General features: G+C 47.6%; 3 protein-coding genes across 3 annotated transcripts; 2 read left to right on the top strand and 1 right to left on the bottom strand.

Annotated features, from left to right (window-relative positions):
• Positions 1-5,488: 5,488 nt before the first annotated feature.
• On the top strand, positions 5,489-6,907 carry Pdw03_0272 (Camp independent regulatory protein; the record flags this gene model as incomplete). Its single annotated transcript, XM_014681973.1, has 1 exon — positions 5,489-6,907. One exon carries the CDS (start codon positions 5,489-5,491, stop codon positions 6,905-6,907), a length of 1,419 nt encoding a protein of 472 aa, XP_014537459.1.
• A 2,112-nt stretch (positions 6,908-9,019) lies between these two features.
• Pdw03_0271 (GCN5-related N-acetyltransferase protein) lies at positions 9,020-10,391 on the bottom strand (the record flags this gene model as incomplete). The annotated part of the gene is made up of 3 exons (XM_066099554.1): positions 9,020-9,061; positions 9,126-9,347; positions 9,426-10,391. 3 exons carry the CDS (start codon positions 10,389-10,391, stop codon positions 9,020-9,022), a joined length of 1,230 nt encoding a protein of 409 aa, XP_065957281.1.
• A 256-nt stretch (positions 10,392-10,647) lies between these two features.
• On the top strand, positions 10,648-12,864 carry Pdw03_0270 (CDP-alcohol phosphatidyltransferase; the record flags this gene model as incomplete). The annotated part of the gene is made up of 9 exons (XM_014681971.2): positions 10,648-10,697; positions 10,935-10,974; positions 11,033-11,037; positions 11,120-11,147; positions 11,204-11,511; positions 11,562-11,666; positions 11,749-12,068; positions 12,135-12,399; positions 12,738-12,864. The coding sequence occupies 9 exons, from the start codon at positions 10,648-10,650 to the stop codon at positions 12,862-12,864; spliced, it is 1,248 nt and encodes a 415-aa protein (XP_014537457.2).
• Between the last annotated feature and the right edge of the window lie 64 nt (positions 12,865-12,928).

Genomic DNA, 12,928 nt, shown 5'->3' with positions numbered 1-12,928 from the left:
AATTGATGTCTTGTTTCATGTTCGACCCGAAAGAGTGGAAATAACAGAAACAAAGACGTCCAAAGAGTCAACCTGTATTATTTCATTATTTTTCTATCGGCCTTGTCGTGATGATGTATTGTATATGTTGTAGAGCCTTAAAGGCATGGGTAGAGTCTGCTGAGAGTGAGTCAGTTAATAGGGGAAGTTACGTATCTCATAATACCCACATTGTACGATGTACATCGTTCCATGTACAATTCTAGAATCCAATAGCCCCTGCAAAAAAATAAAAAGGAGTCGGGTTAGACAAGTAGAAACGAGCCGTAGTGCTGGGATTTTCAATTATCCTTGCTGAACAGTCCGTCTGACCACATGGGCATGGCCGATCCTTTGTGATACGCCAACATGAACGAAAACTGGGAAATAGCAGATTGGCCCTATTGGACTTGTTCATTTTTGGTCGGTTCCACCCGATCGGCTGGTTAGACATGAGGATCACGGGGTCTGTTGATATACGAGGTGGAGGCGATGCTTAGTACGGAGTACTCCATAGGAATTAACGATGCAAATGACGCGATATCAGTTCATCTACTCCGTACTCCCTACTCCGTATGGATGTCTTGGATTTATTCGCCTCTTGCCTCTAGTCTATTGTCTTTCCCCTCCGGTTGCCTCCGTCCGGTGTACTCCGCAAGTACGTACCTGACTGAAAACTAGTCCATTGTTCGACCACCGATAATTGTGATCAGATAGAGCGCACTAATTAACTTCCCACCAAAATGGAAGAAATAGACGATCACCTTCGTCCTGATCTCACCCTCTGGAGACTGACAACGGATTCAAACGATTTTTGTATTTACTCTCCACACGCGGTGGGCATGGCATCCAAAATTATTAAAACCAGCATAACTTAAGCATAATCGCCCTGACAGGGTTGTTGGGCTTGTCACTGCTGTCCTACAGAGACACACCCTGGTCTCAAAAAAATCTAACCAATGGCGCATTGACTTCCACCGATGGAATTCTTGTGGAGAACTGGGGAATCTGACAATAAAAGTAATCTATCAAGATAGCCAATAGGCAATCGGCAACCGGAATCAGGGGGCAAGGACCCGAGGACTCCGTACTTCGGTGGGAGGGAACCAGGTCCCCAAAACAGTCTTCGGGGTTGTGGACGAATTCGGGAGGTAGCACCATTGCTGTTGTCCGTTGTTCTCCCCATGATCTCTGTGCGAGGCTATATGTAGGGACTTGTGTATGTGGCACAGTGCAGAGTGATACTTGGGTGTCTATATTTGGTGCAGGTGTGGATGCACATGCACTGCACGTCTCGCTTGATTCTACTCCGTACGTCTTGATTGTATAGCAACTATGGAGTACTCCGTACAGGTGTTGGATGTAGATGATACTGTTTCACGCTACGGAGTACGCCGTCAGAATGCATAAGAATTAATATTAATAAATTTGGAGATGAAGACACTACAAAGTTTCTCCGAGCCTCCCTCCGAAGACAGAGCCACAATCCCCCGAAACCACTATGCAGTCGGTGATCTAAACTGGATCTTCATTGACGCCAAGCGCTCTAATGATGATCGCCCCTAGTGCTAGACCCTTGAGAGTTGCGGCATTTCTTAATTGTTCCTAAGGAAGCATATAGTGCGGACGCCACCGGGACTAGTAAGAGTTGGATGGATTATTTCGGAGTGAGATTTTTCTACTTCAAGATGCGTGCATTGGCCTATCATTACCTCCTGGCCTCCAGTGCCTTGTTTGAAGCGATCTTCGCACTGCTGCTAATTCTATCCAGATGGGTCTAGAGCTGATTTCTGAGGAGCATAGAATACTCCGTACTTGACGGAGAATAAGGTGGGTACCAAAAGTGAAAAAAAATAACGCCATCTTTTTCACTGTCAGTGAAACTCTCCCCGACAGACCTGCAATTGCTTATTACAATACCTACTTGGTATTCAACCCGTTTAAGCGGCTAGCCGGTCTGACCCCACTCAGGGTACTTCATTCTCTGTAAAACATAGTGTGATCTAAAGCGCCGAGTGTCTGGGTTCGGGTGCACTATCTTTGAATGTGGGTTTCTCCGAACAATTCACAGCGAAGAGATGAATGGAAAAGTCCACGGATGAGCTGCTCATTGAGAGAATGTCATCAACCGAGATGGCCCGTTGCTGAAATTACTGAAACGTCTGTGGTAAAGAGCCAAGCCATGGAGTATACGTCTCCCTCCTCAGAGGTTATGATGTGATTTGCTAAAAAAGCATTTGTGGGGTAATTAGATTGCAATGCCAAGCTACTCCGTACAGAGTTCTCTCGACATTGGGTACCTTTGTCAGCCTAACCGACCACGCTAACCTCTTTTCTCCCCGTAATCGGAGTCTCGTGAACTCCACGCGCTTATAGGAATCCTTGGCTTGTGATGGGCTGTGCAGAATATCGATGATCTCAGATTTCGGTCCAGATCTTTCTACTCCGTGCTCCGTATTTTATTTTCTTTATTTAAAAAAAAAAAAATTTCTGGCATTAATTCGAAGATGTTCGAATCAATCTCTTTGGATCTTGGCCCGGTGTGCTCCTTCCTGATTCTTCTGTCTAGACTTGGCTCTCTCGGATCTCGGCGATGATACTGTTCTTGATACGTCACATTCACATTCTTACGTATTCACGCCTATTATTTTGATAAGAGAAAATAACGTTATCTCCTTTATCGCGCCTGTCTTTAGTTTCTCTACGATGGCTACTTTTATTGAGATCCTGACATCTGTCATTCGCGTCAATTAGGTTTCCAGAAGCGTGGCCAACCACTCCTCTGGGACCTAGTTGTGACTCTAAAATCAACGGAACACAGTCCTCCGACCATTATCTACCGTGCTATGGAGCACGGAGTACCAATCTATCAAGTCCCCTTCTCAGCACTTTATGCAACCCGTAAAATGGGAAGTCCCATGTTCTCGTGATTCGCTCATCCTCCCTCTATCTCAAACCACAAAACTGCCGATCCTGAATCCTTAGCTCCATGGCTTGACCGGGGTGCATCGCCCGACCACGTGTCAATGGGTGGTGGCTGAGACCCAATGTGTCTGGTATGGGCCAGGCTGAGACTCAGCGTGGCAGTGTGCCCAGGTGGCCTGGATCTGCTGAGGATCTCCCGTGAAAGTTTTGGCCACCCAATCGAACCCCAGTCGTCTTTTCTTGATCTGACGGTATTAGCTGATAAGTTAGGTACGGGTCCCTCTTCCCCTCCTAAGTTTCGAGAACCTAGCCCTGGAGAGCCCGAGAAGGAAAAGAAGTTACCGAAAACTTTCTCTCAACCCGGAAGCCTAACCTTCTTTTTTGTTTTGTTTCTTATCTGAGTGCCATTCTGCACATCGATTTCTTCTCCATATTAGGATTCTGCGCACTGGCTGAGGTCTCTGCCCGTTTTTTGGTCTATTAATATAGAGGGCAAATATGTAGATTGTATACCAAATTAATCAGCCAAGGCGGAGATCTACCTTGAACTGGACACGCTCAGTCCGCTTTCAACTTCTTGGGAAACTCCATGCCGTCAAAAAGGAAGGCCAGTTATGGAGCAGCAAATCCCCAAGTCACCGATGCCCGGACCCGGAGGGGAAAAAAAAGGAAAGAAAAAAAGGAATATAATAATCATGACAAGAGAGTGGAATTGGACTCGCATTTGACTGGCTGCGCCAAACCGTGGAGGATCTTATCCTTGACTGCCGTTGGATGATCACGACCCATCCGGAATTCTAGGTGGAGTTCAAATTTTCAATAGCTTGGTATAGCGCGCACTGTCCATTCTCTAGGAGAGATTAGTGGCATTGCCCCATTGTGAGAAGACATGACGCCCTTCGGAGGATTAGGATCCTCTTGAGGTTCCTAAGGTTAAACCAGTTAAACCAGTTAAAACCACTGTCTGAGACAAAAGTCGATCATTTCTCTTATGGGGCGTGAGATGCGAAAAGTGGGGGAGTGGGGATGAGTAAACCAATGAAAGGCACTAGGTGACTTTCGAGGGCCACTGGTCGGCAGTCCTGTACTTTAGACAACTGCCCTCGAGAAAGACCGGCACATGCGACGATCGGCTTCTATTCTGTCTCCCTTTTTGATCTTCCCAAAAAGGCAGGTGTGTGCTGACTCAGAATGGACCTGCAAATGAAGTCGACTGTGGTAAATTGCGGTTTCTGTGTCAAAAAACACTACTCCGTACTTGGCGCTACCTTGGCTTTTGGCATACGATGTCACGGATCCGATCTCAATCCACGGCTCCACCTGGGTGATGACATCCATGGCACGGGAGGTGATTATATCTTGACTTGCTCATTTCTTCTCCTTTATGGACTCAATTCAGTATGAAATAACATGAGTGTATAGGTATCTCTTGTTGTCGAGGATTACCTCTTGATGATAGGATCTGGTGATGTAGTGATCTACTTGAGAGTAAACCCGTACCTGCTTTTCGCGGAGGGTTTGGTGAAATCATGACTCTTGATGTTTCATTCTCCGTATTTCTCCGCTCCCCCGAATTTCATCGTCTCCTTTTTTTTCCATTTTCTTCCATTTTTAATTTATTCCTTTCCCATTTTCCATTTCCTGGGTCAGCTAAACCAAATCCAGAAAATTTAAAAAAAAAAAAAAAGAAAGCCGAAAATTCAAAGGTAAAAAATGAAATATAAAATCACATTAAAAATAACGCTCCAAACATAATGTCGCATGTCATATCTGTCATTGATACTCCAGGCCTCAGTATTCTACCATCCCAAGTACTCTCCGGGTTCAACCCTCCGAGGTTTTATCATTAACATTAACATTAAGCCATTAGACTCCCGTCTATACCATCTTTTTCTACAGGGGCCGAACTCGGTATAAAATTGACAGACTATAACAACGGAAGAGCATCTCATATTGGATCATTCAATAATGTAAAATCCTCCAAATAATCTAAATAATCTTAATAATCTTAATAATCTAAATTATCGAATGACTATCACACTGTGCCATGATTTTTTCCTGTGGAGTTATCACCACTCAGACCTTCTCTTTTTCCCCCCTTCTTTTCTTACTTCCCCTCTCTTACACTTAATTAGCCAGGGTCCCCATTTAGGTACATAGTTATTCCCTTCCTTTTCCTCTCTCAGTGGAGCCAAATCAAAAAAGAAAGCTTGGGAATTGCCGCAACTCAAACCGTGGACCGGGTTTCTAGTAGATCCCCATCTTTTTTTTTTCTGATCGAATCGGTGCAACCTGTTGACTCGCTGACTTGAACTGGAAAGGCCCGTGCTTCTGGCCGATCACGATCCCTGGGAATTTCTCCAACTGAGGGGTCCCAACTCAAAAACCTCCTCTTCTTCTCCATACCCTGGTCGATCTCTTAGCTTAATTCTTTTTCCTTTCTTTTTTTTCCCTTTTAGCACCCTTTGGTCAATTTGATCGGGGAACATATCACTCGCAAAAGCCCGGGGATTGCTGGGATTGTATCTCTTTCACACTTTACATCATGGTAAACGGGACCGCCGCCGTGTTGGAGCCCACATTTACCGGGTATGTCGCAACCACTCAAGACGCCTTGATCCTCTTCGAGGCCTGCTTGACCGGCGTATTGCATCACGTCCCCCGCCGCCCTCATGACAGAGAACGGAGTCATCTCGTGCGCAGCGGCAGCGTCTTCATCTATGAGGAGAACGCATCCGGCATCAAACGCTGGACCGATGGAGTTACCTGGAGTCCGAGTCGCATCCTGGGGAATTTCCTCGTTTACCGTGAGCTGGACAAGCCTTTTCCTCCTGGGGAGAAGAAGCGCGCCATGAAGAAGGCCACACGACGGCCAGTGCCGGCTGGCCGGCCCGGCGAACCTTATCCACGACACGATAATAGCCAAAGCTATTCTCCCACGTCTCCCAGTTCGGCCCCCTTCGCAGATCGTTCGTCCCATCAATCGGAGCTCGAACGGGCATTGGTTGGGTCCCTGGTAGATTCATACGGCTTCAAGGACTCCGGGTTAGTCAAGAAGACTATGAGCGTGACGGTTTTGGGCGTGACCCACCATTTGGTCTCATACTACAGCGTAGAGGACGTGATGCGCGGCATCCTCAGCCCACCATCCATGGTGGATTCCCTACGCTTTATCCGACCCCGCACAGAACTCACCCAGAAACAAAGCTTCCGTTCCCCAATCGACGAACTAGAAGCCAATGCCGTAGAAAGCCAAGAGCCTCCCCACGCCGCTTTATATGGATATCGCCCGCAGATGATGGCCCCACCCACTTACGCCATGCCGAATCCCTCAAACGACTTCTACATGCACCCCAGCCCTTATGCCGCCACACATCCCCCGCAGCAAGGCCCGATCCAGGGATACTCGATGGGCGCACCGATGGCAGGCCAATCTGCGCCAAATCCGTACCTGCCAAACCCCGGCCATAATGCCATTCCCCCAAAACAGGAAGACTACCACTCCTTCCGCGCAGGCCCTTACGGCAGCAGCATGGACTCAATGAGCGCCCACAGCATGGCCTCCATCCCAGGCGGAATCAACGCAGGACTCCCCAGTTCGCTCAACGAACGCAGATCCACCTCGGAACACAGCCCTTCGGCCTACCGCAACTCCTCCATCTCTTCGCGCAGCCAAGCAACGGACGCCACTTCCCCCATGGATCCATCCACCCCGGCCACCTACTCCCGCGGCAGCTTCAGCATGTCCGGTCAACTGGAAACCCAACACCAAGCACTTGATCGCAATATGCCTGGTCTCGATCCTAATGTTCCTCGTCGCGAATCCAATCCCATCCATCCGTCTTACTACGCTACGGATCGCTCCCAGTACTACGTACCCGCGCCTTACGCTGCCACGCAACCCATATCAACCTGGACAACTACGGCGGCGACACAACCTCAAATGGCGCAACCTCAAATCTAATCTCTTGATACCTTTCCATGTCTTTGGTGTTACTCATGGCCATGGAGCGTGGGAGTCGGGGTGGAATTTTTGCTTGTTTTTTTTTTGTTTGTTCTTTTATATTTGCTTTGGCCTGGAGATAGACCTCACGCTTCTGTTCTGTTATGTTTGGGAGGAAAACGCCGTTTTATTGCTACAATATGTACCTGACAGCGGCTGTGCTCGTCTCTTGTCTATATGGTTATGGTCTGTTTGCTTGATGGTCTCTTACGGCGGTGGCTTTTTGTGCTTTTTCTATGCTTTAACTTTACCCCTTTTTGTTTTTCTTTCTTCCCTTCCGGTGGCTCTCTGATATTGATTCTGTTCTGGGAACCAGGGTGGGTGGCGTTCTTTTATTATTTACGATGTCATGCAACAACCCGATAACCTCAAAACGGTTCTACTTTTATTTTACTACTCCTTTACTTCTTACCTTGGGACTCTGACTCCTACATTTCACTTTCCTCCATGATCTCTATGCTCGATCTATGTTTATTCGCTACTAAGACTGCTCCCTGTATGTTTGTCTAGTGCGATCACAAACGATGTCACTGGTTTTTTTTTCCAACGTCTGGTCTGGGCGGATTCCAGTTCTTGATTCTTGATTCTTGATTCTTTGTTCTATCCAGTTCCACCGGGACAGGGTTTAGTGATTCCAATCTCACCCCATGCCCACTGGTCAAAAATTGCTTCTACATGTCCCTCTCTTCCTTTCTTGGTTCTGGGACTGGGACTTGTTCTGGCTATCATCAACATCTGCATGTACTTCAAACTCGATTCCCCGTATTCGATAGTATGGATTATAGGCTCTGTGCATTAATGGTGGTTGATATGTATCATTCCCTAATTAGCTGCTTCTACCTGGCTCTAAATCTTTCTAACTACTGTACTCTTTACTTTACCATCTCTCTCTATCCTCCCTGCTCTGTGTGCATGTATTAGCATGATAGATACGGTATGAGTTACAAGACCACGACAGATGTCGTCAAAGAATCGCTTGGGCATATTCCGCGGGTCCCTTTTTTATGCTTTTTTAAGGTTAATATTAGCTTGCATTAGATATATTCTCTTTGGAGCTTGTTTGCTGTGTTAAATAGTTAATCTTATTGCTTTACTGGCATTTGGCCCTGTTCTACGCCCCATTTGATTTTTACATCAAGGTGCAGCTTCACTTTTCTGCTGCGGCGCTCTTCGGCCACAATTAATAGTCCATTTGGAAAGCATAGTGCTTGAAATCAAGTAGAAATACCCGGTTATATCAGCTGTCCATGTACATTCCTCACTATGATTACAGCTTCCTACCATTTCTAACAAATGCATAGTCAAAGGTCTTTACATTATAACCAAGTGTTATTTATGCACCATAATCTCCTCAAATAGTAACAGAACTGACCTACCACGAATTCGTGTATCGACAATGTGTTTATCAAATAAACAGTTCCACAAATTGATATACTAGAACACAAACACGTATCCACATGGACTATGATCGACAGTAAGACCAAAGTACGAAGGACAATACACACCTTATACACACCTTATAAGCAAAAAAAAAAATTCAAAAAAATCAAGACTTGTCAAAGAAGAAGAATGATGAGCATCCGACACAGCACATCTCACCCGGACTAAAGACCAGACGAAAGAAAATGAAGGAAGGAAGAAAGAAAGAAAGAAAGAAAGAAAGGAAAAAACTTCCTACCTGCTATTCAGTTCGACAAAAGACCTTAACCGACTCCTTTCCCGCACCGCGCCTCGAAGTCCCAGATGTATGAATCGGCGTCCTCCACCGCCGCAGCATCTAATACTCCTCTTCATCACCCTCCCCCTCCACAAATTCCGAAAGAGTGCGGCCCCACCACTGCGAGTGCATGTCCGTATGCGGAATCATCGATTCTGTCAAGCTGGGCGAGGTGTTCATGAAGGTGGCGTTTGATGCTCCGCTCGCCGCGCGCGCGGGGAACTGCCGCACCTGTGTACGCCGTAGGCTTGATGTATGACGTGGGGGACGGGGGGAATGGCCTGGGCTTGTTCGCGCCAGGTTGGTGAGGTGGGTGGTTGTGGGATCGAGGTGGAGGTGGAGATTGAGGGGGATTGTTATGTTGGCAGTTTGGGGGAGGGTGGAGGGGGATTTTGGTGCTGGGTGAGAGTGAGGATGGGGGGAAGAGTGGCCTTGGCCTTGTTTTTGGTTCTGGAGAGATACCTGCTTGCGGGATTGAGGGGTTTCCTTCGGCTGGGTTGTCCAGAGGGTTTTTAGGGTTGTCTGTAGGAGGTTGTTCTGCCGGGAGAAATTGCTGTTTTGGAGAGCCAGGTTGTGGGTCTGCAGCTGTTGTTGGTACGGGATTGGGTTGGGAGGCCCGTACTGGCCTACGCAGGTGCCCTGAAAGTGATTGTCAGGGGTGCCGGTCTCGGCTGGAATTTGGATCTGAGAGAAGTGCCTCTTAGTTTCGACTCACGTTGTGCTCATTCGGTGATTCAGTTGTCTCTTGGTTGGAGAACATACCTGACGGCTGAACTTCCCTCCTGGCATGGCGATGTATTCATCGAACATGCCCCCGAGTTCTGCAAAGTTGAATCCGCGCACCGGATCCGCGGGCTCAAATCGCTGTCCGACTTCTTGTTGGAAATCGACGCCCCGACACGGCAAAGGTTGGTACTCGGGCAGTTTCAGCAGCAAGGATGGATAATTGCCAATCATAGCGTCGATGACGGGGTCGACATCGATGGACAGCGAAATGTTGCTGTTTGTCGTGAGTTTCTGAATCAACATGACAAAGGTGAACTCGCGCGGCAGACCAGATCGCTGAAAATTGTTCTCTTCCATGGACCAGACGATTTTGCCAGCTTCGACATCGAATTCGCGACCAGCTGGGCTCTTCAAAGTACGTGCGGAGCCTTGGATGCGCATCATCTCGTACCGCTTGTACCGTCCACTGAGGCTCCCCGAGGGAACAACGCTTGCGCTGACAGGTAGTTCCGAGATTCCGAGGGACCCAGCCAGGCTGAATTTCCACTCCATGGTCTCCGGGGAAACAATGCCGTAGAGCAGGTGCGGCGCGTGCATAAGGAAGCGTGGGTTACCGGGCGCATGACAAGGGCAAGACTTCGAACTTGTAAGATCACAGTTTCCCCGAACTGATACACTAATATTGGCGGACCTGATACGGTGCGTGATGGTGTGCGGCGAATGAAAGGTGAATGCAATGGCAAGAAAATCTACACATTCAGCGCCCTGGTCCGAGACGACGGCGCTGGAGTAATAGCCATGCTGAAGTCGTTGAACGTGTGCAGTAATATACGCATCGCCAGGCAGTCGGCGCTCATATATGAGAGCACGGTTGATAGTAAGGCGTGGATTCGCTATATTTGGATCTGATGGTTCCTTTTCTTTGACTGACGGTACACTGTGGATTGGAATCAACAAGCGTGAGTCTGAGACACACCCGTTTTGGACAGAAGTAAACGACATCGTGAAGATCGCAAAGCGACAAGACCGCAGTTTCGTTCTTGCAGGCTTGTCTTGTTCTCCATCTGACTCTAGGGCTCCTTCTAGACGCGGACACGGGTAATTTGTCTAGACCTGCGTAGCATATTGTCCTGTCTGATCTTTCGGCTAACAAAACTAGATATAAGGAAATATTTCCGATCGATGATGATTTTAATCACCTGGGGTTCTAGGTCACAGGGGTAGTATAGGCTATCAGGTGAGCATAGGCCTGGTCACCATGATCATCATGATCATCGTGGCACGACTGCTGAAAAGGAGAACCCAAAGGTGATGATGTCATTTTTCATAATATTCATTTCGTCAGATGCACAAACAATATCACTTTATTTCATATACAAAAATGAAAAAAATTATCGGAAGGATAGGTTGTTGAAGGTGGAGGATATAGAAACGGGCGGATAAAATATTTATCCGACCAGAAACTCATCGCGAGGTGCAATCTCCAATGTTCATCCAACCTCAGGCGACCGTGATCTAGAGCTTTTTGTTCTAGCTCATTGAAAGCCTGGTAGAAGTGACCTCTTTATTTCTGATTTACTTATATGTATGTCCCACTCAGTCAAGTTGCCCCGAATTCCGAACATCCAGCTAACAATCCCTAGATTGTGTTTGTACTATATAACAGTCTGTCCTTTTATTAACATTCTTTGCGCTATCGGCTTGTTTGGTTGTATTATATTGAGTTGGAGGTTCGAACTTGCCCGTTCAAGAGCAATTGTGCGACGCGACAGCTTCCGTTGGTCTATCCCCTGGCTTATCACTTCCAAGGTTAGACCGAATCACCATTCCATAAACCGACAACGTCCGGTTTTGCACATCTGAAGCTCGCAATTAAAAATTTGGGATCATCGGTGCCACTCGTCAATTTTGGCTTTCTCCCAACGCCTGCCGTTGTCACCATGATTGGCTCATTCGTGGCCCAGTTGTCCCTTCGGGCGAGCCGGCAGGGATTCCAAGTGCTATCCAAGAATGCACGTCTTTCTGGTCGGTCCAATGTGTTCAAGACTGAAGCTCTTCGGAGGGACGAATTCCGGTGTCTGTCTACATCAGGACAGTCGATGTTGAGCCGATTACAAACCGGGTATGGTCGTTTGTCGTGTCTTCATTTATTCAATTCTGACTGTCCACCAGAGGATTGAAACCTAGCTGCTTGCAGGCCAATCTGATTTCACCATCATTCTTCACCCAGCAAAGATGGTCCGGGTCAAAATCGCCAGAAAACAACACCCCTGAACAGTAAGTCTACAGCCTTCAAGCCGACATACCCAATATCCAAATGGGATAATGGTCATCCAAACTAGTGACTAACCCGGCGTAGACCTGAGGGATCCAAGAAAACCCCTATTCTATCACGGATTCCCCTGCCAACCTCTCACGAGAATATCTACACCGTGCCCAACATTCTCACGCTATCCCGGCTGCTCGCCGCCCCCGTGGTCGGGTATCTCCTAGTCCACAACTACCACACGGCAGCGTTATCCCTGTTTGCCTATGCCGGTATCACTGATCTCGTCGATGGGTACATCGCCCGGCGGTATAACCTCCAAACCGTGGTTGGAACCATCATCGATCCCATGGCCGACAAGCTATTGATGACCATTAGTGTCGCATGTCTGGCCGTGAATGGCTCCCTTCCGAGTAAGTATACTCCTGTTGATCACTTGGTGGTATGTGGACATGGACCTGGATTGACGCTCTGAGTAGTTTGGCTGGCTGTGATCATCCTCGGTCGCGATGTCGGTCTGAGTACCTCGGCTATCTACTACCGTTGGATTTCGCTGCCTGAGCCTAAGACTATGGCCCGGTACTGGGACTTTTCGCTTCCCTCAGCGGAGGTCAAACCTACTGGGATCTCAAAGATCAATACTGCCTTGCAGTTGGTGTTGGTGGGTAGTGCAATTGCACTGCCTGTGGTCCCTGAGGCGTTTGTCAGTGCCTGGCAGTTGAGCGAGGCGATGACTGGTTTCCAGTAAGTTTGATTTTTTCTTGTTTTATATATCCCCACTTTAATTCCTTTTTCACTTCTTTATTTTTCTTCAATCTGGAAGGCCGATCTCTGGTGCTCCACCCTAAGGCACCTTGGAGCTATGCCTACCACATACGACCACAGGGTGTGGAAAACAGGGCTTCCCGTCCGCTCAGCCGTACTTAAGCCACACGCCGGTGAGTTAGTAGTTGGGTGGGTGACCACCAGCGAATCCTCACTGTTGTATGTTTTTTTTTGATTTTTTTTTTCTGGTTTCTAAATTCTACTTTCCACTGATTGCTGTTTCGTTTCATTGGTTCTTTTTTGCTGACCAATGCTAGGTACCTCGTTGCCGGTACCACCCTTTGGTCTGGACTCAGCTACGTCTTCTCCAACAGCGCTGTAAAGATCCTCTCCAAGGAAGAAATCCAAAAGCGAATTGTTCGAGCAGCTGCTAAACGTAAGTAGTGATCACAATCACTAGGCCGAGTCCGTGTTTACTTGTATATTATTCCAATGTTGGCTTTTTCAA

This window comes from Penicillium digitatum, chromosome 4 (genome assembly GCF_016767815.1).
Source record: "Penicillium digitatum chromosome 4, complete sequence".
Classification (NCBI taxonomy): domain Eukaryota; kingdom Fungi; phylum Ascomycota; class Eurotiomycetes; order Eurotiales; family Aspergillaceae; genus Penicillium; species Penicillium digitatum.
The sequence above is the reverse complement of the archived record's forward strand: the minus strand, read 5'-3'. Positions and strand labels throughout refer to the sequence as shown.